At 36.6% G+C, this 20,650-nt stretch overlaps 1 protein-coding gene across 1 annotated transcript in view; it reads right to left on the reverse strand.

Moving 5' to 3' along the window:
* FBN2 (fibrillin 2) overlaps positions 1-20,650 on the reverse strand; it is a 282,139-nt gene that overhangs the window by 125,331 nt on the left and 136,158 nt on the right. The window contains exons 9-11 of the mRNA XM_030818406.1: positions 13,246-13,398; positions 11,257-11,490; positions 10,140-10,277 (exon numbers count right to left, since the gene is read on the reverse strand). Coding sequence (XP_030674266.1) covers positions 10,140-10,277; positions 11,257-11,490; positions 13,246-13,398 — 525 coding nt within the window. The remainder of the gene's footprint in view (positions 1-10,139; positions 10,278-11,256; positions 11,491-13,245; positions 13,399-20,650) is intronic.

Below are 20,650 nucleotides of genomic sequence, written 5' to 3' on the forward strand. Positions count from 1 at the left end.
TAATCTCCCAAGCCCTTGTCAAATCATTAAGTTTTTCTGCAGTCCTACATCACTATTGTCATAATTTCTTGCCTAGACTTCTATAAAAATTTACTAGCTGGCGTTTTTGTTCCCATTTTTTTCATTCCACAATCTTTGCACTAAGAAAATAGGGGACACTTCTGTTCCCAGCCAAGACAGATTTACCCTCCTTCCTCAAATACACAAACAAATGGACAAAGTATAAGAAATCATGGTTTTCAAGAAACTTGACATCAGGCAACAAAGAATATAGATCTCTAAGAGAAGGAAAACAAACACAGTGAATATCATGACTATTTCAGCTTATGGCTTTAAGAGGTTTTCAGACCACAGTGCAGACAGGCGGAACACTGGCAGGATGCAGCAAGCCCCTAAGTAGATGAGTCAGAGGTGAGTCCAGAAACAGACCCAATATATACGAGCAACTGATTTTCAACAAGGTGCAAAGGCAATTCAATAGAGAGAGGACAGTCTTTTCAACAAAGGGTGATGGTTATTAATATACTACAAAAAATAAACTTCATAGAATATTAAAAAAACGAATTCAAAATGGATCATAGGCCTAAAGCTAGGTAACTTTTAGAAGCAAAAACTGAAGAAAACCCTTGTGACCTTACATTTGGCAAAGATTTCCTAGACACAACATCAAAAGCATGATCCATAAAACAACAAATTTAATAAATAAAGCTTCGTTGGAATTAAAAATTTCAGCGCTTCAAAAGATACGTTACAAAAAGAAAAGGCAAGCCACAGGCTAGGACAAAACATGTGTAAATCATATATTTGATAAGGACTTAAATCCAGAGTAAACAAAGAACCCTCAAAACTCAATAAGAAAATAATTTTAAAATGGACCAAGATTTGAACTGACCCTTTACCAAAGAAGTGTCAGATCAAATAAACACATGAAAAGATGGTCAACACCTTTTTACGTGAATCATTAGAGAAATGTAAATTAAAACCACAATGAGAAACCCCTGCCTACCTATTACAATTGCTAAAGTGTAAAAACCTGACTATAGGAAGTGCTGGCTTGGTTATGGAGTAACTGATACTCTCATACACTGCTGCTAGAAATGTAAAATAGTACATTTTGGCAGTTTCTTAAATAATTAAATATATTCCTCTCACATAATCCAGCCACTCCACGCCTAGGTATATACTCAGAACTAAAATGCTTATACAAACACTTGTACATGAATGTTCATAAGAGCTTTATTTGTAATAGACTGGAAACCAAATAAGTGCCCATTAACATGGGAATATATAAATAAACTGTGCTATATCCATACAATAAAATATTACTCCACAACAAAAAGAAATAAATGATTTTTCCCACCACAACGTAGATGAATCACAGATTATACTGAGTAAAATAAATCAGACAAAAGTCATATATGTAACAGTATGATTTCATTCATATAAAATTCTACACGATGCAAAGTAATGTACAGTGACTAATCAGGGATTGCCTGGGGACAGGATGGGGGCTGGGGATGGATGAAAGGAGGAGCAAGATGGAGAGATTACAAGGGACAAAAGTAAGCCTTATGAGGGTGACGGATATGTTCATTATCTGATTGTCGTCATGATTTTATTGGTATACACACATCAAAACTTATCAAGCTATATGCTTCAAATATATACAACTTATTGTATGTCAATTAAACCACAATAAAGCTAGTTTAAAAATCTGCACAACACTTCCATCATGATTAACTAAGAAAAAGAGATGGTCTTCTCTTCTTGGGCTTACAGACATTTAGGAGTCATGAACACCTATGATATAAGGTGTTGTGAACTCTGTGGCTGTTTTACAGCATACCTTTAAGAGCTTCATTTTCCTCCTTGTCTTTTAGAAATAAGTGCTTAGAACCCCTCTATTCTTCAACACAGGGTGCATGGGCTGGGAAAACTTGAGAAAATATTCAAGTGGCACCTGGGAACCAATAATCTACTTGGAAAAACCAAGGCTCTAGATGAAATTATAGTTGGATTTTTTCAGACTTGGGGCCAAAGCTGGGAGTATTAATTCCAGCTTTGACTAGTGTGTGCAAACATGGAGTAGGATCATGACCAACTTCTTTAAGACTTTGAACTAAGCAAGCACAAATAGGGAGCCTAGACAGTACAAACAAGTTTAATTTTCAAAATTTTTAGAACTCCATATGAAATGGGTTCTTTGGCTATCCCTCAGTTGGCTCAGAACTCAGACAGGGAGAAAGATATGTTTTATATATACACATATACATATTTTTCTTTCCAACTTTTATTTTACATTCAGGGAGTACAAGTGCAGGTTTATTACATGGGAAAACTGCATGTCACAGGGGTTTGTTGTAAAGATTATTTCATCACCCATGTAATAAGCCTAGTGCCTGACAGGTAGTTTTTTGATCCTCACTCTCCTCCCACCTTCCTTCCACTCTCAAGTAGGCCCTAGTGTCTCTTGTTCCCTTGTGTTCACATGTACTGAATGTTCAGCTCCCACTTACAAATGAGAACATATGGTATTTGGTTTTCTGCGTCTGTGTTAATTCATTTAGGACAATGGCCTCCAGCTCCATCCATGTTGTTGCAAAGCACATGGTCTCATTCTTTTTCTTATGGCTACATAGTATTCCATGGTGTCTATGTACCATATTTTCTTTACTCAGTCCACCACTGATGGGCATTTAGGCTGTTTCCATGTCTTTATATTGTGAATAGTGCTGTGATGAAAATATGTGTGCATGTGTCTTTATGGTAGAACATTTTATATTCCTTTGGGTGTATATCCAGTATTGCTGGGTCGAATGGTAGCTCTGTTTTAAATTATTTGAGAAATCTCCAAACTGCTTTCCATAGTGGCTGAGCTAATTTACACTCCCACCAGCAGTGGATAAGCATTCCTTTCTTCACAACCTTACCAGCATCTACTTTTTAATAACAGCCATTTTGACTGGTATAATATGGTATCTCATTGTGGTTTTCATTTACATTTCTCTAATGAGAGGTGGTGCTTGTGGGGAAAAGAAAGAGAGATCAGCCTGTTACTGTGTCTATATAGAAGGAAGTAGACATAAGAGACTCCATTTAGTTCTGTATTTCAGATGCTGTTAATCTGTGACCCTACCCCCAACCTTGTTCCTAAAGGCGGTTTTCTCCTTTATCTTTAAACAAAGCACATTCTGCACCGCCCAAAACCCTTTTAACCTTAAGTCACCACAGCACATGTCTCTTGCGAGGACAAGGTTGGGGGTAGGGTCATAGATTAACAGCATCTCAAATACAGAACTAAATGGAGTCTCTTATGTCTACTTCCTTCTATATAGACAGAGTAACAGGCTGATCTCTCTTTCTTTTCCCCACATTTCCCCCTTTTCTTTTCAACAAAACTACCATTGTCATCACGATACCGAGATTACATACTTCACAAGGTAATAGAATATCACAAAGCAAGTGAAGGCAGGATGAGTTCACAGGGTGGTGTTAAAATTGAAATTAAAATTGCCAACGAAATTTTTGGGCACGCATAGTCATTGATAACATTTTATCAGGAAATAGGGTTTGAGAGCAGACAACCTGACTGGCCAAAATTTATTAGGTGGGAATTTCCTCATCCTAATAAGCCTGGGAGCAGGTGCTGAGCATTTTTTCATATGCTTTTTGTCTGCATGTATGTCTTCTTTTGAGAAGCGTCTGCTCATGTCCTTTACCCATTATTTAATGAGTTTTTTTTTGCTTGTTAAGTTACTTATAGATTCTGGATATTAGACCAATGTCGGAGGTGTAGTTTGCAAATATTTTCTCCTACTCTGTAGGTTGTTTACTCTGATACTTCCTTTTGATGTACAGAAGCTCTTTAGTTTAATTGGGTCTCATTTGTCAATTTTTGTTTTTGTTGCAATTGCTTTTGGAATCATTGTCATAAAATCTTTGCCAGAGCCTATGTCCAAAATGGCATTTCCTAGGTTTTCGTCTAGAGTTTTTATAGTTTTAGATTTTACATTTAAGTCTTTAATCTATCTTGAGCTAATTTTTGTATATTATGAAAAGAAGGGATTCAGTCTGAATCTTCCGCATATGACTAGCCAGCTATCGCAGCATCATTTATCGAATAGGGAGCTCTTTCTTTGTTGCTTGTTTTTGCTGACTTTGTCAGAGATCAAATGGTTGTACGTGCATGGCTTTATTTCTAGGTTCTCTAACCTGTTCCATTGGTCTATATGCCTGTTTTTGTACCAGTACTGTACTGTTTTGGTAGCTGTTGCCTTGTAGTATAGTTTAAAGTCAGGTAGTGTGATGCCTCTAGCTTTGTTTTTTGCTTAGGATTGCTTTGGTTATTCAGGCTATTTTTTGGTTCCACATGAATTTTAAAATAGGCTTTTTTCTAATTCTGTGAATGTTGATACTTTGATAGGAATAGTTAGAATCTGTAAATTGCTTTGAGCACTATGGTCATTTTAGTAATGTCGATTCTTCCTATCTATGAGCATGGAATGTTTTTCCATTTGTTTGTGTTGTCTCTGATTTCTTTGTCGCTGAAAGAAATCAGAGATAGAATCTCTAATAAAATACATTGATTGATTTGCATATGCTGAACTCACCTTGCATCCTAGGGATAAAGCTTACTTGATTGCAATGAATTAGCTTTTTGATGTGCTGCTGGATTCCGTTTTCTAGTATTTTGTTGAGGACTTTTGCATCTATGTTCATCAAGGATATTGGCCTAAAGTTTTCTCCTTTTTTGCTGTATCTCTGCCAGGTGTTGGTACAAGAATAATTCAGGCTTCATAGAATAAGTTAGGAAGGAGTCCTTCCTCTTCAAATTTTTGGAATAGTTTCAGTAGGAATGAAACCAGCTCTTCTTTATACATCTGGTGGAATTTGTCTGTGAATCCTTCTGGTCCCATGCTTTTTCTGGTTGGTAGGCTTTTCATTACAGATTCAATTTCAGAACTCATTTTTGTTCTGTTCAGGGATTCAATTTCTTCCTGGCTCAATCTTGGGAGATGTTATGCTTCCAGGAATTTATGATTTCTTCTAAGTTTTCTAGTTTGTGTGCACAGAGGTATTTTTAAGGTTTTCTAGTTTGCTGCATAGAGGTGTCTCAGGATTTTTGTATTTCTTTGGGGTTGTTGGTAATGTCTCCTTTGTCATTTCAGGTTGTGTTTATTTCCATCTTCTCTCTTTTATTCTTTATTAGTCTAGATAGCAGGCTATCAATCTTATTTATTCTCTCAAAGACCCAACTTTAGGTTTCATTGACGTTTTGAATGTTTTTTCACATCTCAACTTCATTCGGTTCAGCTCTGAATTTGGTTATTTCTTTTTTTCTGTTAGCTTTGGGGTTGGTTTGCTCTTATTTTTTTTAGTTCCTCCAGGTGTGATGTTGTTAATTTGAGATCTTTCTAACTTTTTGATGTGGGATTTTAGTGCTATAAACTTTACTCTTAACACCGCTTTAGCTGTGTCCTAGAGATTCTGTTACGTTGTATCTTTGCTTTTATTAGTTATTAAAATTTTATTATGCTGTGGTCTGAGAGTGTGGTTGGTATAATTTCATTTTTCTTGAATATACTGAGAATTGCTTATGGCCAAGCGTGTGGTTAATCTAGAGTATGTGCTATGTTACAGATGAGAAGAATATCTATTTTGTTGTTGTTGGGTGGACTGTTCTGTAGATACCTGTTAAGTCCATTTGGCCAAGTGTTGAATTTAAGTCTCGAATATCTTTGTTAGTTTCCTGCCTTGATGATCTGTCTAATACTGTCAGTGGGGTGTTAAAGTCTCTCACTATTATCGTGTTGTTACCTACGTCTCTTTGTAGGTCTCTAAAAACTAGTTTTATGAATCTGGATGCTCCAGTGTTGGGTGCATGTATATTTAGGATAGGGAAATCTTTTGTTGCACTGAACCTTTATTATTATGTAATGGCCTTGTCTTTTTTGATCATTGTTGGTTTAAAGTCTGTTTTGTCTTAAATTAGAATAGCAACTCCCACTGTTTTTGTTTTCCATTTGCTTGGTAGCTTTTTCTCCATCCATTTACTTTGAGTCTATAAATGTCACTGCATGTGAGATGGGTCTCTTGAAGACAGCATATAGTTGAATCTTGTTTCTTCATCTATCTTGCCACTCTGTGCCTTTTCAGTGGGGGCATTTAGCCTATTCATTTTCAATTTATTTATTTTTCAAATTTTTATTATTGTACTTTAAGTTTTAGGGTACATGTGCACAATGTGCAGGTTTGTTACATATGTATCCATGTGCCATGTTGGTGTGCTGCACCCATTAACTCGTCATTTAGCATTAGGTGTATCTCCTAATGCTGTCCCTCCCCACTCCCCACACCCCACAACAGTTCCCAGAGTGTGATGTTCCCCTTCCTGTGTCCACGTGTTCTCACTGTTCAATTCCCAGCCCGTTCATTTTCAAGGATAATATTGGTATGTGCTGATCTGATCCTGCCATTGTGTTTAGCAGGTTGTTATACAGATTTAATTGTGTAGTTGCTTTCCAGTGTCAATGGTCTATGTACTTAAGTTTGTTTTTGTGGTGGCTGGTAACAGTCTTTCATTTCTATGTTTAACACTCCCTCAAGGACCTCTTGGTAAGGCAGGTCTGCTGGCAAATTCCTTCAGCATTTGCTTGTCTGAAAAGTATTTTATTTCCCCTTCAAGTATGAAGCTTGTTTGGCTGAATATAAAATTCTTGGTTGGGATTTCTTTCTTTAAGAATGCTGAATATAGGCACCCAAACTCTTCTGGCTTGTAGGGTTCCTGCTGAAAGATCCACTGTTATCCTGATGGGGTTCCCTTTGTAGGTGACCTGCTCCTTCTCTTTAGTTGCCTTTAAAATTTTTTTATTTCTTGTTGACCTTGGAGAATCTGATGATTGTCTGTCTTGAAGTTTGTCATCTTGTATAGTATTTCACAGGGGTACTCCGGACTTCCTGAATTTGAATGTTGCCTTCTCTAGCAAGGTTGGAGAATTTTTCGTGGGCAATATCTTCAAATATGTTTTCCAAGTTGCTTGCTCTTTCTACCTCTGTTTCAGGGATGCCAATGAGTTGTAAGTTTGGTTTCTTTACATAATCTCATATTTCTCAGGGGTTTCATTCAATCCTTCTAATTATTTTTTATTTTCATCTGACTGAGTTGATTTAAAAAACAGTCTTTGAGCTCTGAGATTCTTTCCTCAGCTTGGACTATTTTGCTGTTAATACTTCTGATTGTATTATGAAATTCTTGTAGTGAGTTTTTCAGCTCTATCAGATCAGTTCGCTTCTTTCTTAAGAACATGCCAGTGGTGATGGGGTGATGAGGCCTATGTGCATGTGTGCCAGCAATGCAATGGGGGAAGGCTGTGGGCAAGTGCATGCCAGCAAAGTTGTGGGGAGAGGATGCAGGTGGGAGAATGTTGGCAGAGGCCCACCTGCTGAAGTTCTCCAATGGTTAGGCAGGGTTTGCTGGCAAAGGAGCTATGGTGGTGACACCTGGGAAGAGCCCCAGATGGGCATCTGAGGCTGTGCTCCAAGTGGACACAGCCATGCAGGGACATTGGCAGAGGCCGGTAGATGGGGACACTCAGATCAGACTGGCCTTGTCCCATGGGCAAGACTGCTCTGCTCTGTCCAGGTCCAATAGTCAACCAAAGCCAAAGCCCCCTAAAGGAGGATATCAAGCCTTGGGGTATGGGCATCACAGCCACTCTGGTGCCAAGCCCTCTGGGCTCTGCACAGGCTGGAGTCCTGTCCCTGCCACCTATCCAAGCAGCTCTCCCATGTCTCAAATGTCCATGGAAGTTGTGAGATCTTCTGCAGGTAGGATTCCAGACACCCCTGCAAAGAGTGGGCCACTCCTCACTCCTTCCCCAGGAACTTCTCAGGGTCAGGAACAAGTCCTGGCACTTGGCAGCCCCATGAAGGCTTCCCTGCTTCCTCCTACTTCAGTCCAGGGTCTGTGTCCTCCTTCCATACATTCTTAATGTCTTCCTTCTGAAGATCCTCTCAGAGTGTGCCAGTCTTCTTGATGGTCTGATCTTTCAGTAGGAAATGTTCTTCCTGGCTGTGTCTACTCAGCCATCTTGGCCCTTCTCTATTGAGTTTTTTTTTTTTTTTTTAACTCCATGGGGAAATTCCTTATCCTTCACAGACACTAATGTAACCCCTAACTACTGCAGATCCTGCTGCTAGATTGGATGTTCCTGATGGTCTCTTCTTTCACCACGTTGCTAGCATACAGATCACAGTTACTGAGCAGAAATCAATTTAAATGGCATTTAAGGAATGAAAACTTTCAAGCCTGCCACTACTAACTCTCTCACTATTAAACTTTTTGTATATGACCTACAAGAAAGTTGGGGACTCTTTATAGCAGCTGTTCTCAAGGTGTGGCCTCTGGGAGACCATTGAGATCCTTTCAGAGTGAGTTTGATTCAAAACTATTTTCACAATCATATTAAGATGCTATTTACTTTTTTTTTAAATCATGTTAACATTTTCTCTGATGGCACAAGAGCAACGATGGTTGCTTAGCACAGATTAAGGCAATGGCACCAAACTGTCCTACCAGTCAATGCCATGAACTCACAGGGTATTTGAAAAAGACATTTTCACTTAAGAATATAATTGGTGAAGCCATAAAATTAATAATAATCTTGGCCCTTGAATATACATTTTTAAAATACTTCCGTGACAAAATGTGCATTACACATTGTTGCTGACTGACGCACCATGAGTGCCTGTCTCAAGGAAAAGTTTCTGTGTAGTTGTTTGAGTTGTGCACTCCATTAGCAGCTTTTTCTGCAGAATTCTATTTTTACTTGAAGAATGACTGACAAAATTATAGTTATTCAGAGTTATTAATCTGGAAGACATTTTCTTGAAAATAATGCAGTGAGCCTGTCACTTTAAGAAAAGCAACACACTGTATATTTGATGCCAATGTTAAAATCCAAGCTTAAAAATGACAAAATTCAGAAAGATTATTTAACACTGTATGCTTGATAGTTTCCCAGCAATTTGAAGGCATTTTATGAGTTTGATGGTGATATTCTCAAATATGATTTTTTGATAGTACATAGTAAAACATATCAACTTTGGAAAGATGTGCATAATACAGTGCATCAATATATTTCAAATGGCCAATGCATGTTACAAAATCCATTCAAAGCATTAGACAAACCAATGGACTTTATGTAACAGAGTACAAAAAGTGTACTAATATGGTTTCAGATTCTACATGGTTAACTAAACTTTAAGAATTACTCCTTGTAAGTTTTAGTGGAATATCAAAGAATAACCTCAATTATCTGAAAGTCTATGAGATATTCCTCTTCTTTTCCATCTATGTGTCTGTTTGAGGATAGATTTTCATTCCTCAACAAAACAAAACAAAACAAAACAAAACAAAACAAAACAAAACATCACCAAACCTTAAATAGAGAAGCAGCTATGAGAATCCAGCTGGCTTCTATTAAGGCAGACATTAAAAAGGTTTGCAAAAATGTATAACAACGACACTTGTTTCCACACATTTTGTTTTCAAAAATGTAGTTTTTCATAAAAATGTTACTTATGTTAACATGCAATGGATTCATTGTTGTTATTTTTGAATAAATCAATAAATGTCTTAATATTTTCATCTTTAATTTCTAATTAGATAATTATCAAAGTAGAGATAATCAATGATTTTAAGAGTTTAAATGGGTCTGAGACCAACATATTTGAAAACTACTGCCCTGACGTATCAGATTTTAGTTCGTTGGTGTCTTGTCATCTTTTAAAAATGGATTCATGCTTGATGAATTGTTTTCAAAATATATTCATTGTTACATAGATTCCTTTTTATTTTTAGTTTATATTAAGAGTAAGCAATTCTAAGGAGAAAGGAAAGGGAGAGTCAGAGACAGAAATCACAATATTTAGGACTTGAAAGGGTAGGAAATTCTTGAAGTGATCTAGCTCAGCATAGGTTAAGGGGGCACAATGAATAGCATACACACAGAAGAGACAGTTTAGAAATTAGCTTTATTTCAAAAGACTTAAAAAAATCATATTCACTCCAATTTGATCCCGTAATCTAATAGCTACTTAAAAAACTAAGAAGGATTATTAAAGAATCACAAACTTACCTATACAATCTCCATTTGCATCCTGCTTATAACCCATGTTGCATTCACATCGGTAGCTTGAGACAGTTGGTATACAGCGTCCATTTAAACAAAGGTTAGCATGATGCTTACAGATATCTATCGTCTGGTTCAGAATTGCTATGGAAAATTAAAGCACAAGTATATTTAATCATTACAACATGCATTACTTTTCTGAATTGATTTTTAAAGGACATTTAATAGTAAATTAATTAGATGTACATCAGAAGCTCATATTTTATATTTTATTAAATCTTTAATGTGGAGAATCTAAAAAATATTACTGAGACACATGGTTGCAACTTGTATTTGTTAAGTTACAGATCTGAAAATGCTGCCCTTAATCATGTCTTTTTAAAATTACAGGAATGTTCTACCATACATTTGAGTGCTTTCCATTTCTCCTTCGTAGCTCTGCTGAATATTCAGATATAGTAAATCGGCAATATGCCAAAAAGAATAAACATAACACTGTAGGACATCCTTAAATATTATTAGCAAGAGAGGGCTTTTAAAAAGAATGAAGTTAAATGTCAAGCACACAAACGCCAACTCTGGTCTGAAGCCCATGGTTTTCAATTTCTTAAGCAATTTAACAAAAAAGGGTGAGGAAAGGAAAGATATGTACATTACAATATTTGGATCTGCACAGAGCAAGACATTCAGTTTATCTCAGTGGAGAAATGGTTCTGGAAAATAATTCAAGGTGTGCATGAACAGGGCAGCTTTAAACAGCCAAATGAAATACATTGGAACCAAAAACATGCTTTTTGGTGGTGTCAACTGGATTGGAGTATTACTGGGCTCTCATATGTATTTGCAAAGACCTGGGTCACACATTCTTTTCTCTAATTTAACAGAAAGTTTATAGAACAGAAAAGTAATATTTTCCTATTACATTGTCCCAAATTTAGTATTACTATGTATCAGACCCTGAAATACTTTTCCCTCTGTCTCTGTCTCTCTCTCGCACACACAAACACACACACATGTGCAAGTGTGTTCATATAGCCCTTTCGAAAAATTAAAATTATGTTAGATATTATAATATCACTTGAGGCAGGAAACTAAAGAGTGCACAGGAAAACTGACCACTTACTTAGTCCAGTGATGATAGGTCCCTGTCCCCCGGCCCCTACACCGGCTCCCCCAACGCCAGGAGAAAAGCCATTGCCTCCAGGGATGGGGATGAAGCCTGTCCCTCCTGGGCCATAGCCATTGCCATTGCCACTTGGGGCAAAGCCGTTTCCCGCAGTGCCTCCAGGTCTGGAACCAGCACTCCCTGGAATCCCTCCCATTGGAAGTCCATCCATGCAAAGTCTGCGATATTCCTCTAGAAGAAAAGAAAGTTGGTGTTAACCACAGGTGAATGTCTTTCTGCATAACAAAAGCTATTGGTACATTGTACTAAGTCACTTTGGGTTACCTATACTACACAATATGATTAAGTAGGTTACTATCTCAATACATGTTTTTAATGCTGGCAGTAGCAAGAAAAAGATATAGAAGTTTTTGAAAAAAATCTAAAACCTATATTGTCACATTATTTTAACTGAGTTGCATAAACAATCATTTACATGTGCATATTTATTTTATGGACCTAAGTGCAACTCATAAAATTCCAGACATAATTATAAATACAGAAAATTTACTTGAATAGATAAAAGTTAAAGCTTTATGCTAATTCATTCTATATGTATGGTTTTACTTACATTCTCATCAGCATTATACCTATACATTTTTCCTATCTATTTTTTTTTCAGGAGATTAGGTATTAATATTGCTCCAGAATGATATTTTTTTCTAACTTGGATTTTAACGGTAGACAATATCAAGTAAGCTTTTAAATCTGCTCCTTTTTGTCCAGGTGACAAAGCTGAGTAAAGAGAGGCAAGAAGACAGCAATTGCCTTATTGTCTTAAATGTCTGCAGAGTTAAGGCACTATATCAAAAGGAATAAAAATTATTAATTATATACTACTAGTGGAACTAGGAGAATCTAAAATTATTTACTAGGCATTAATTCTGCCCTTTTTTGTCTTACTAATAGATTTTGGTATTTTATGACTTAGAGATTTTGAAAGAATGATTAATGTGTCATGATATCTTTTCTGATAATACATATACATACTGGTATAAATATTTGTAACTATATTTGAAAAATTTAATTATTTTTCACGTTTTTAATTCAATGAGAAAATAATATAATTGAATATATTAATATATCTTTATGTGAGAAACATTAATTTGTACTTTACTACTCATATTACACGTAAGAAGAGGAACTACTTCTCATTAATCCTAATTTCCCAATATAGCATCATTTATATGGCAGTTACCACAGCATAGTTAATGACAGGCATCATCATACTCTTGTATGATTAATTTTCAAGATCATGACAAGAGAGGAAATATCTTCAAGGACTGAGACATTGTAAACTGAAGGTATTCCTGAAATAAAGTATAAATGAAGACAGAGTTTTCTTCCTCATAGATATTTGAGCTCTAGATGAAAGATCAGGAGGTTTAAGAACTGAATTGAGATACTAACATTCAAAATAATTTAAAAAACAACACTTGGACAAAAACAAGTCAAACAGCTTTCAGGTATTTGTCTGATGTTACTAAATTGGATATTATCAAAACTGATCCTAAATAACAATGCTATCACATTCCCCACAAAAACACTCAAGTCATATTGAAAACACACAAAGGAAAACAAATATGACTTGACTTCAAGGAGAGGAGCAAAATATATACATATATTTTTGAGACAGGGTCTCGCTCTGTCACTCAGGCTGGAGTGCAGTGGCATGATCATGGATGGCTGTAGCCTCGACTGCCCAAGCTCATGTGATTCTCCCACCTCAGCCCCGCAAGTATCTGGGATTACAGGCGTGCACCACCATGCCCGGCTAATTTTTGTATTTTTTGTAGAGACAGGATTTCGCCACGTTGCCCAGGCTGGTCTTGAACTTCTGGACTCAAGCAATCCACCTGCCTTGGCCTCCCAGAGCACAAAATACATTACTGTTACTAATTTTCCTAACAGTGTCTGTGCCGAGGAGACTAACAGCCAGCCACGTACCAGAACCTCTGACAGGACAGGCTTCAGGAATGGTTCCGATGCCCCAGCAGCGGCCAGGCTCACAGCAGCACTGCATTTTCGTCATTCTCCCCGGGAGCTCTTGTGCACAGCGGCCATTCACCAGGCCCGAGAAACACATGCCTGTTCTCTGATCTGTGCATGTATAAATAAAACAGAAGATATGCCAGAATTACCTCAGGTTCTTACAACAATCACTGTACATGAGATGAATGTAGGTGAAGTGACTCATACCAGTTAATCTCTATTATCTATTCCTTTCTTCACTCTCTTAATTTCTCAAACATTCGTTGAGCCAGGGACAGAACAATGAAAGACATGGAGCAGATAGGAGGACAGACTGCAGTAAGAAGCCAAAGTCAGGCAATTCTGAAGCTTGAAGGAAAGCAACAACCCACTCCCAATCCTCAGCCTGGAGATGCGCACTGTTGTATATCACTGTGATTTTGTGGTTGTCTGTAATGCAGCAATATCTGACTGATTATTTTATAAAAGTTGATCAGACACAACCAGAAACAGTGACATTTGACAAGGCAGCTGACTAAAATGAGGGCATGAGCCATGAAAGTATCTGAGGAAAGAGCAGCTTCTGAGGAAGAAGAGAAAGTGCTTCATGTGTGTGTAGAAAGATGGGCCACTATGACTAAAGAACAGCATGCGGAAGGGAAAGTGCAGGAGCATGAGCTCAGAGAGACAGCAGAGGCTATCACGGATGGTCCTATAGGCCATTAGGAAAGGACCTTGGGATTTCATCTGGATTTCGAGTGGAGGGTTTGGAGATTTCCTGGATGATTACAAAGAGAGAACACAATGGTTTACATTTTTAAGAAGATCTCTTTGGCTGCTATGAGAACTGACTGGAGTGAGAGCACAGAGCCCAGTGAGGACGACACTGAAGACATTCAGGTGAGAGATGATGGTGGCTTTGATGAGGGTGGCAGCAGTGGAGATGATGAGGCTGGGCAGAGGGCAGACATGTTTTGAAGGTACAGCCAATGGGAACTTGCTTGGGTGTGGGGTATGGAAGAAAGAGAGTCTTGGACATTTCCTAAGTTTTTGACTTACACAGCTGAGATGGGGATGGCGAGGGAAGAAACAGGATTAGAGAATACAAGACAAGGTTCCTCTTTAAAACATGATATATTTGGAATGTTGAATAAATGAGCCTGGAATGCAGAAGCATAGTCAGGCTGAACATACATATCTGTGAATTGTCAGTGTATATATGTCATTCTAAGCCAGAACCAGATGAGACAGTTTCAAGAACTAGGGAAAACTGATTGTGCCAAACTAGATATTGAGAGGCAAAATAAGGTGACCACTCAAAGGTAAGCACAGTTTGGCAGGACTGCTATGGTAAAGAGTCTGTGCATTATCCAGTAGGATTTGATGTAAGGAAGTGACATGATCAAATATGACTGTAGTAGAGGTCACTCTGACAGCAGGATACACAATGGATCAAAATGATCAGATAAAGGCTAGAAGACAGGTTATGATGATTGCAAAAGACCACATAAAATGCAAAGTTGCATAGGGATAAATTATCAATTATGTTGATTATAAATTATCAACATAAATTATCATGTTTTGTCTATGATCACAAGAAGAAAGATGTACCACAGCAATCAGGATCTGCAAATCAATAATGAAGATGAAACTGTTAATTGCTTATAATTCCATTAACAGGTAAAGTTAAAATTTTTAGCACTGGATACAGAGTTTAAAGCAAGCACATTATGTCCTCTAATGGCCCATATATAGCATGCCTCAGACTGCTTTTAAGCTATCATAAAATAAATGAATTACCTTTAAGATACTCTGTATAAGAATCGAACAACTCCTTCTATTTCTCCCCCAAAATACCAGTATGACCCAAAACAGAGCACTAAATGTGATGTATGCACACATACTTAAAGGCACTGCAGAAATTTCAAAAACTTGAGTTGGATTTGGACAGGCTGTCATTAGGAATAATTTCACAACTAAGTTTCTATTCCTAAGAATAATCACAGGAAACAATTTTTGGAATATTCATTTTAGTAACCCGAAGTATCATATACTACCTCCTCAAGGCCAGGATGTAAATTAAAATAAGAAAGTTCCAAACTCTTAACAATAATCATTAACATTATAAAACATAATCAGTGCTACAAGTTAGGATGAATATATTTATCTCTTCAAGGTTTCTACAAGAAGGAGGTTGTAATATAGAATTTGAAAACAAAACAACACAAAACAAAACAATCCTTGAGTCAAGAGACCTAGTTTTACATTCAAATATTATTAATTGTTTGATTTTCAACCATATTTAACTCTTCTTCTGTACAGAACATGGTTGGTGGGAGAATGAAATAAAACAACATATGCTCTATTTCTTGCAGCTTTCATGGCGAGTTAGCCACCCTGAATGTTCCTCTCAATTAAAATATCCTGGATAAAATGTGAAAAAATATTTAAAAATACATCATCCAGCTCGCATGAAATGAAGGATAAAACAGAGTCCCCAAATGAGGTGAAATGAGAATCTTAGGAGGTATTTGAACAACTAATTTCACCTTTAGGCTACTATTAAACTCTGGAGACTGTGAATTTCAACTCTGATAGTTTTACAGTGCCCAGGGCATAAGACATAAAAAGTCCAGATTCCACTCTCCCCCAATACATAACAGAAAACTCCCTCATAAGGTATGGTTCCAAAGAGCCATATCCTTAGTTTATGGATATAGTATATGGATAAGGTAATGGAGGCAACTCAGAAACTTGCCTGTCTCTACCTTGATGCTGTGTGGAGGAAAAAGAAAGATCTCTCTTAAGAATCTGTAACCACAAGGTCTTCCTCACATCAATAGCTTTGATGCCTCAACTCATAGTAGGTTTTTGGTCTGAAGAACTTCAAAGGAAGAATATAATGTAAAGAGGTTCTCAGGTTAGAGATACTCCAAGCAACTCACAAAAGCCAACACAATTAGAGAACTTAATATTAATGAAAGTCTCAAAAAATTCTCATAAAGTTCCAAGAAAAAAGAGCTGCTCACAGGAAAATACATTACTAACACACTAAGAAACAAAAACTAGTTAAGTAACCAGTATATTTTTGATACTGAAATGGTCAGACCAATTCTGACAATTATTATTTTAAATTATTAATAACTAAATATTAATTAATAACTAAATTATATTTAATATATTTAAAGCAATTCAAGTCTGAAGATATGAACAAGGGGAAAGGGCCCATAAACAATGAATAGGAACAGACTTAAAAGAAATCAAACTTCTATAAATGAAATGAAGTATCTGACAAATACATTACAGAAGTGTATTATTGCACATGGATAAAGAGAGAATTACTGAGTTGGCAGATATATATGAATATATTATCTTCAATTAGCACACAGAGACAAAGAAATTGAAATGTTAAAAAGAGGTTAAGAAATATGAAGGTGAGAATGGAAAGCTAATTAGATGCACACCTGTGTACATCTGATACGGTTTGGCTGTGTCCCCACCCAAATCTCATCGTGAATTCCCACATGTTGTGGGAGGGACCTGGTGGGAGGTAACTGAATCATGGGGGCAGGTCTTTCCTGTGCTGTTCTTGTGATAGTGAATAAGCCTCAAGTGATCTGATGGTTTTAAAAACAGGAGTTTCCCTGCACAAGCTCTTCTCTGGCCTGCCACCACACGAGTCGTGCCTTTCACCTTACACCATGATTGTGAGGCCTCCCCAGCCATGTGGAACTGTAAGTCCAATAAATCTCTTTCTTCTGTAAATTGCCCAGTTTCGGGTATGTCTTTATCAGCAGCATGAAAACAGACTAATACAACATCTAATAAGAGTACTAGGAAGAGTAATAAGCAGAATGAGAAAGGAGCAGTATTTAATGGATAGTAACTTAGAACTTTCTAGCAATGTTGTAAGACCTCATATGTAAGAAGTCCAACACATTCAAAGTAGGATAAATAAACAGAGATACACAATTAGCCATACTACTGTGAAACTGCAGAACTACAAAGGTAAAGATCTTAAAAATAGGTGGAAAAACAAGACAGATCACCTACTAAGAAATGGTATTTTTAAAAAATCAACTGCTGACGTTTTAGCAGCACCAATGGATGCCAGAACACAACGAAGTAATATCTTAGTACACTCTGATAAAACAACTGTCAACTTAAAATTCTGTACTGTGATAAATCATGTTTTCAGAGGGCAAATTAAGGTAATTTTCAAGAAAACAAAACCAGAGTTTTCTACCAAGAGTTTTTTTGATAAAGAAAATGCTGAAAAAGGTACTTCAGGCAAAAGAAAAAAATCCCAATGGAAGGTTTGAGATGCAGGAAGAAATGGTGAACAAAAAATATTAAATAAGTGGGTAAATCTGAATAAGTACTAACATATTAAACAATAATGATTAAGTTGTCACATATAGGAATGGCAATATACTAGATTTTAAAAAGTTGTGAGGGGAAGATCAAAGTTTAATCACTTAAATATTCCTTTATTGTTTATATATAGGCAAACATACAGGTTAATTTTAAATATGCATCTTAAAACAGCTAGGATAGCCACTGAAGCAACAGAAATAAAGTATATAACTTCTTAACAAATAGGAGAAAGACAATCGAGTTCCCGGCAGCAGGTCGGGGGGATCCTGAACAAATCTAAAAGAAACCAAGAAAGGAGAAAAAATACAAAAAAAAGCAAGATAAGTAGGAAGCACAAGGACTATGGTAAAAATAAAAACAAATATATCAGTACTATAATAAATACACATGGATTTAAATCTCAATTGAAAAGACGAAGATTTACAGACTGTAAAAATAAAACAAAAAATAGATATACGCTGTTTAAAAGAAATGCATTTAAAACATAAGGAAGAGGAAAGATTGAGAGGAAAAATACATAGTAGGTATATACTTAAAGCTTCCGCTACCAGAAGCTTTATTTTTTTGGTTTATTTTGTTATACAAAACAAACCAGAGTATACTAAGATATTTTGTGATACAAAATAAACCAAAAGAAAATATTTAGAAATAGATCAAAAATAAAGAAAAAAAATTAGAGTCAATACATAATTTTAAAAAGGTTCAATTCACCAGGAGAATATGGCAGATACTTTTAAACATTTATCACTTATAGCATAGGATCAAACTATATAAAATAAAAAATTACTAGACTACATGGAGAAACTGAGAAATCTACCTCCACGGTGTAATATTTACATGACTTTTTCAGTAATAGATATGGTGGACAAAATTCTGTAGGTACAAAGAAAATTTGAATAGTACAGTTAAGTTTGATCTAATGGATATATCTACAATCTGGCACCCATCAATTGGAGAATATCCAACTTTTTCAAGTCCATAGGGAAGATTTATAAAAATAAATCATTTTTTAAACCATGAAGCAAATACTGTACCAGAATATTTCCAAGAATTGGTATCAACTGGTAATATTCTTGGACCACAATGTATGAAATGAAGTTGGAAATCAGTAACAAAATAAACAAGAAAACATCCTATACTCCTAAACAACTCATGGACCAAATACAGTATCATATTTTATACATAAGGTAATATGTATAAAAATGCTGATATGGTTTGGTTGTGTCCCCACCCAAATCTCAACTTGAACTGTATCTCCCAGAATTCCCACATGTGGTGGGAGGGACCCAGATGGAGGTAACGGAATAATGGGGGCCAGTCTTTCCCATGCTATTCTCATGATAGTGACTAAGTCTCACAAGATCTGATGGGTTTATCAGGGGTTTCTGCTTTTGCTTCTTCCTCATTTTCTCTTGCTGCTGCCATGTAAGAAATGCCTTTTGCCTCCTGCCCTGATTCTGAGGCCTTCCCAGCCATGTGGAACTGTAAGTCCAATTAAACCTCTTTTCCTTCCCAGTCTCTGGTATGTCTTTCTCAGCAGTGAGAAAGCAGACTAATACAAATGTCAAGCAAAATGTTGCAAGTACTTATCACGAATCCATTCGATACCAATCCCCAGACTTTGGGAGTATAAAATGATATTGAAAGGGGTTCACAAATGCATATATACATTGAACACTGCAGTGTAACACTTTACAGTTTATTGGCACTACCATGATTCACATTTATGAATATGCCACTATAGCTAATAAAATCCAAATTCATTTACAATTATTACTAAATACCCAAGAACATTTTCATTATGTATGCTCTCACAAATATTAAATTATCATAATGTGGGGATCTGAAGTACATTTTTTATGTTAAAGAGAGGTCTTTAAATTACAAAATAATAATAACTGGCCGGGCACAGTGGCTCACACGTGTAATCCCAGCACTTTGGGAGGCCGAGGTGGGTGGATCACAAGGTCAGGAGACAGAGACCATCCTGGCCAACATGTGTGAAACCCCATCTCTACTAAAATACAAAAAATTAGCCCAGCGTGGTGGCACGTTGCTGTAGTCCCAGCTACTTGGGAGGCTGAGGCAGGGTAATCGCTTGAACCCGGGAGGTGGAGGTTGCAGTGAGCCGAGATCACGCCACTGCACTCCAGCCTGGCGACAGAGCAAGATTCCGTGTCAAAGAAAAAAAAAATAATAACCATTGTTCTACATAGTTTGGAAACCTCTGGTCAGTCCTATAATATATGTACTGCAGGAAACTAAGTCATAGGTGAGAGGGTGGAGAGGCAGCAACAGAGGACTGCAAAGTAAATTGTAACTTTTTTCATAAATTCTACAATTAGCCTTTTCTGGTAACAAAAAGGAGGCAGACAACCTACTTCTCATTCCTTGAGCCAAAACCTACCAGGATGAGACATACAGTGGTGTAACATCTCATAGTTAAGGTCTCCAAAAAGGCATATTTCAAAGCAAATGAGAGGCTAAGAATTACCACTCTTTCCTTTGTATGAAATTTCATGGCCCTTAGAAAGCACTGTATTAAAAAATGTATCATGTGGAAGAATATTTGAAATAAAAAAGAGGCACCTGTTAGAAATAAGAGTTGTCCAGGCACACTATTCCTTGAAACAGGGAATCATTAGGGGCAAAGGCAGATGAAAGCCTGTAAAAACAAAATCCTTCTAACGCTTACTATATGTTTAACCGTAGAACCAATGTGTCCTAAGTAATGAAAACAAGTCTATTCCTCTAATCATTTTCTATCGCCCTTACTACATTTCCTGAATAAGGCTTACAAGCACTCATATTTACAGTCACACTGAGAAACAGGAAGTAATTCATCTCCTCTGATTAAGATATAAATCTATCTTGAAACGTAATAAAGATACACATCAGAATTTGTTTCATAGCTTGACATTTAGTGTAAACGTGATTTAAGAGAACTGATGGTTAATTATACAATGTGATGAAAACTTGGCAAAAATTGGGGATTGCACGTTGA

Source organism: Nomascus leucogenys, chromosome 2, assembly GCF_006542625.1.
Source record: "Nomascus leucogenys isolate Asia chromosome 2, Asia_NLE_v1, whole genome shotgun sequence".
Taxonomy (NCBI): Eukaryota; Metazoa; Chordata; class Mammalia; order Primates; family Hylobatidae; genus Nomascus; species Nomascus leucogenys.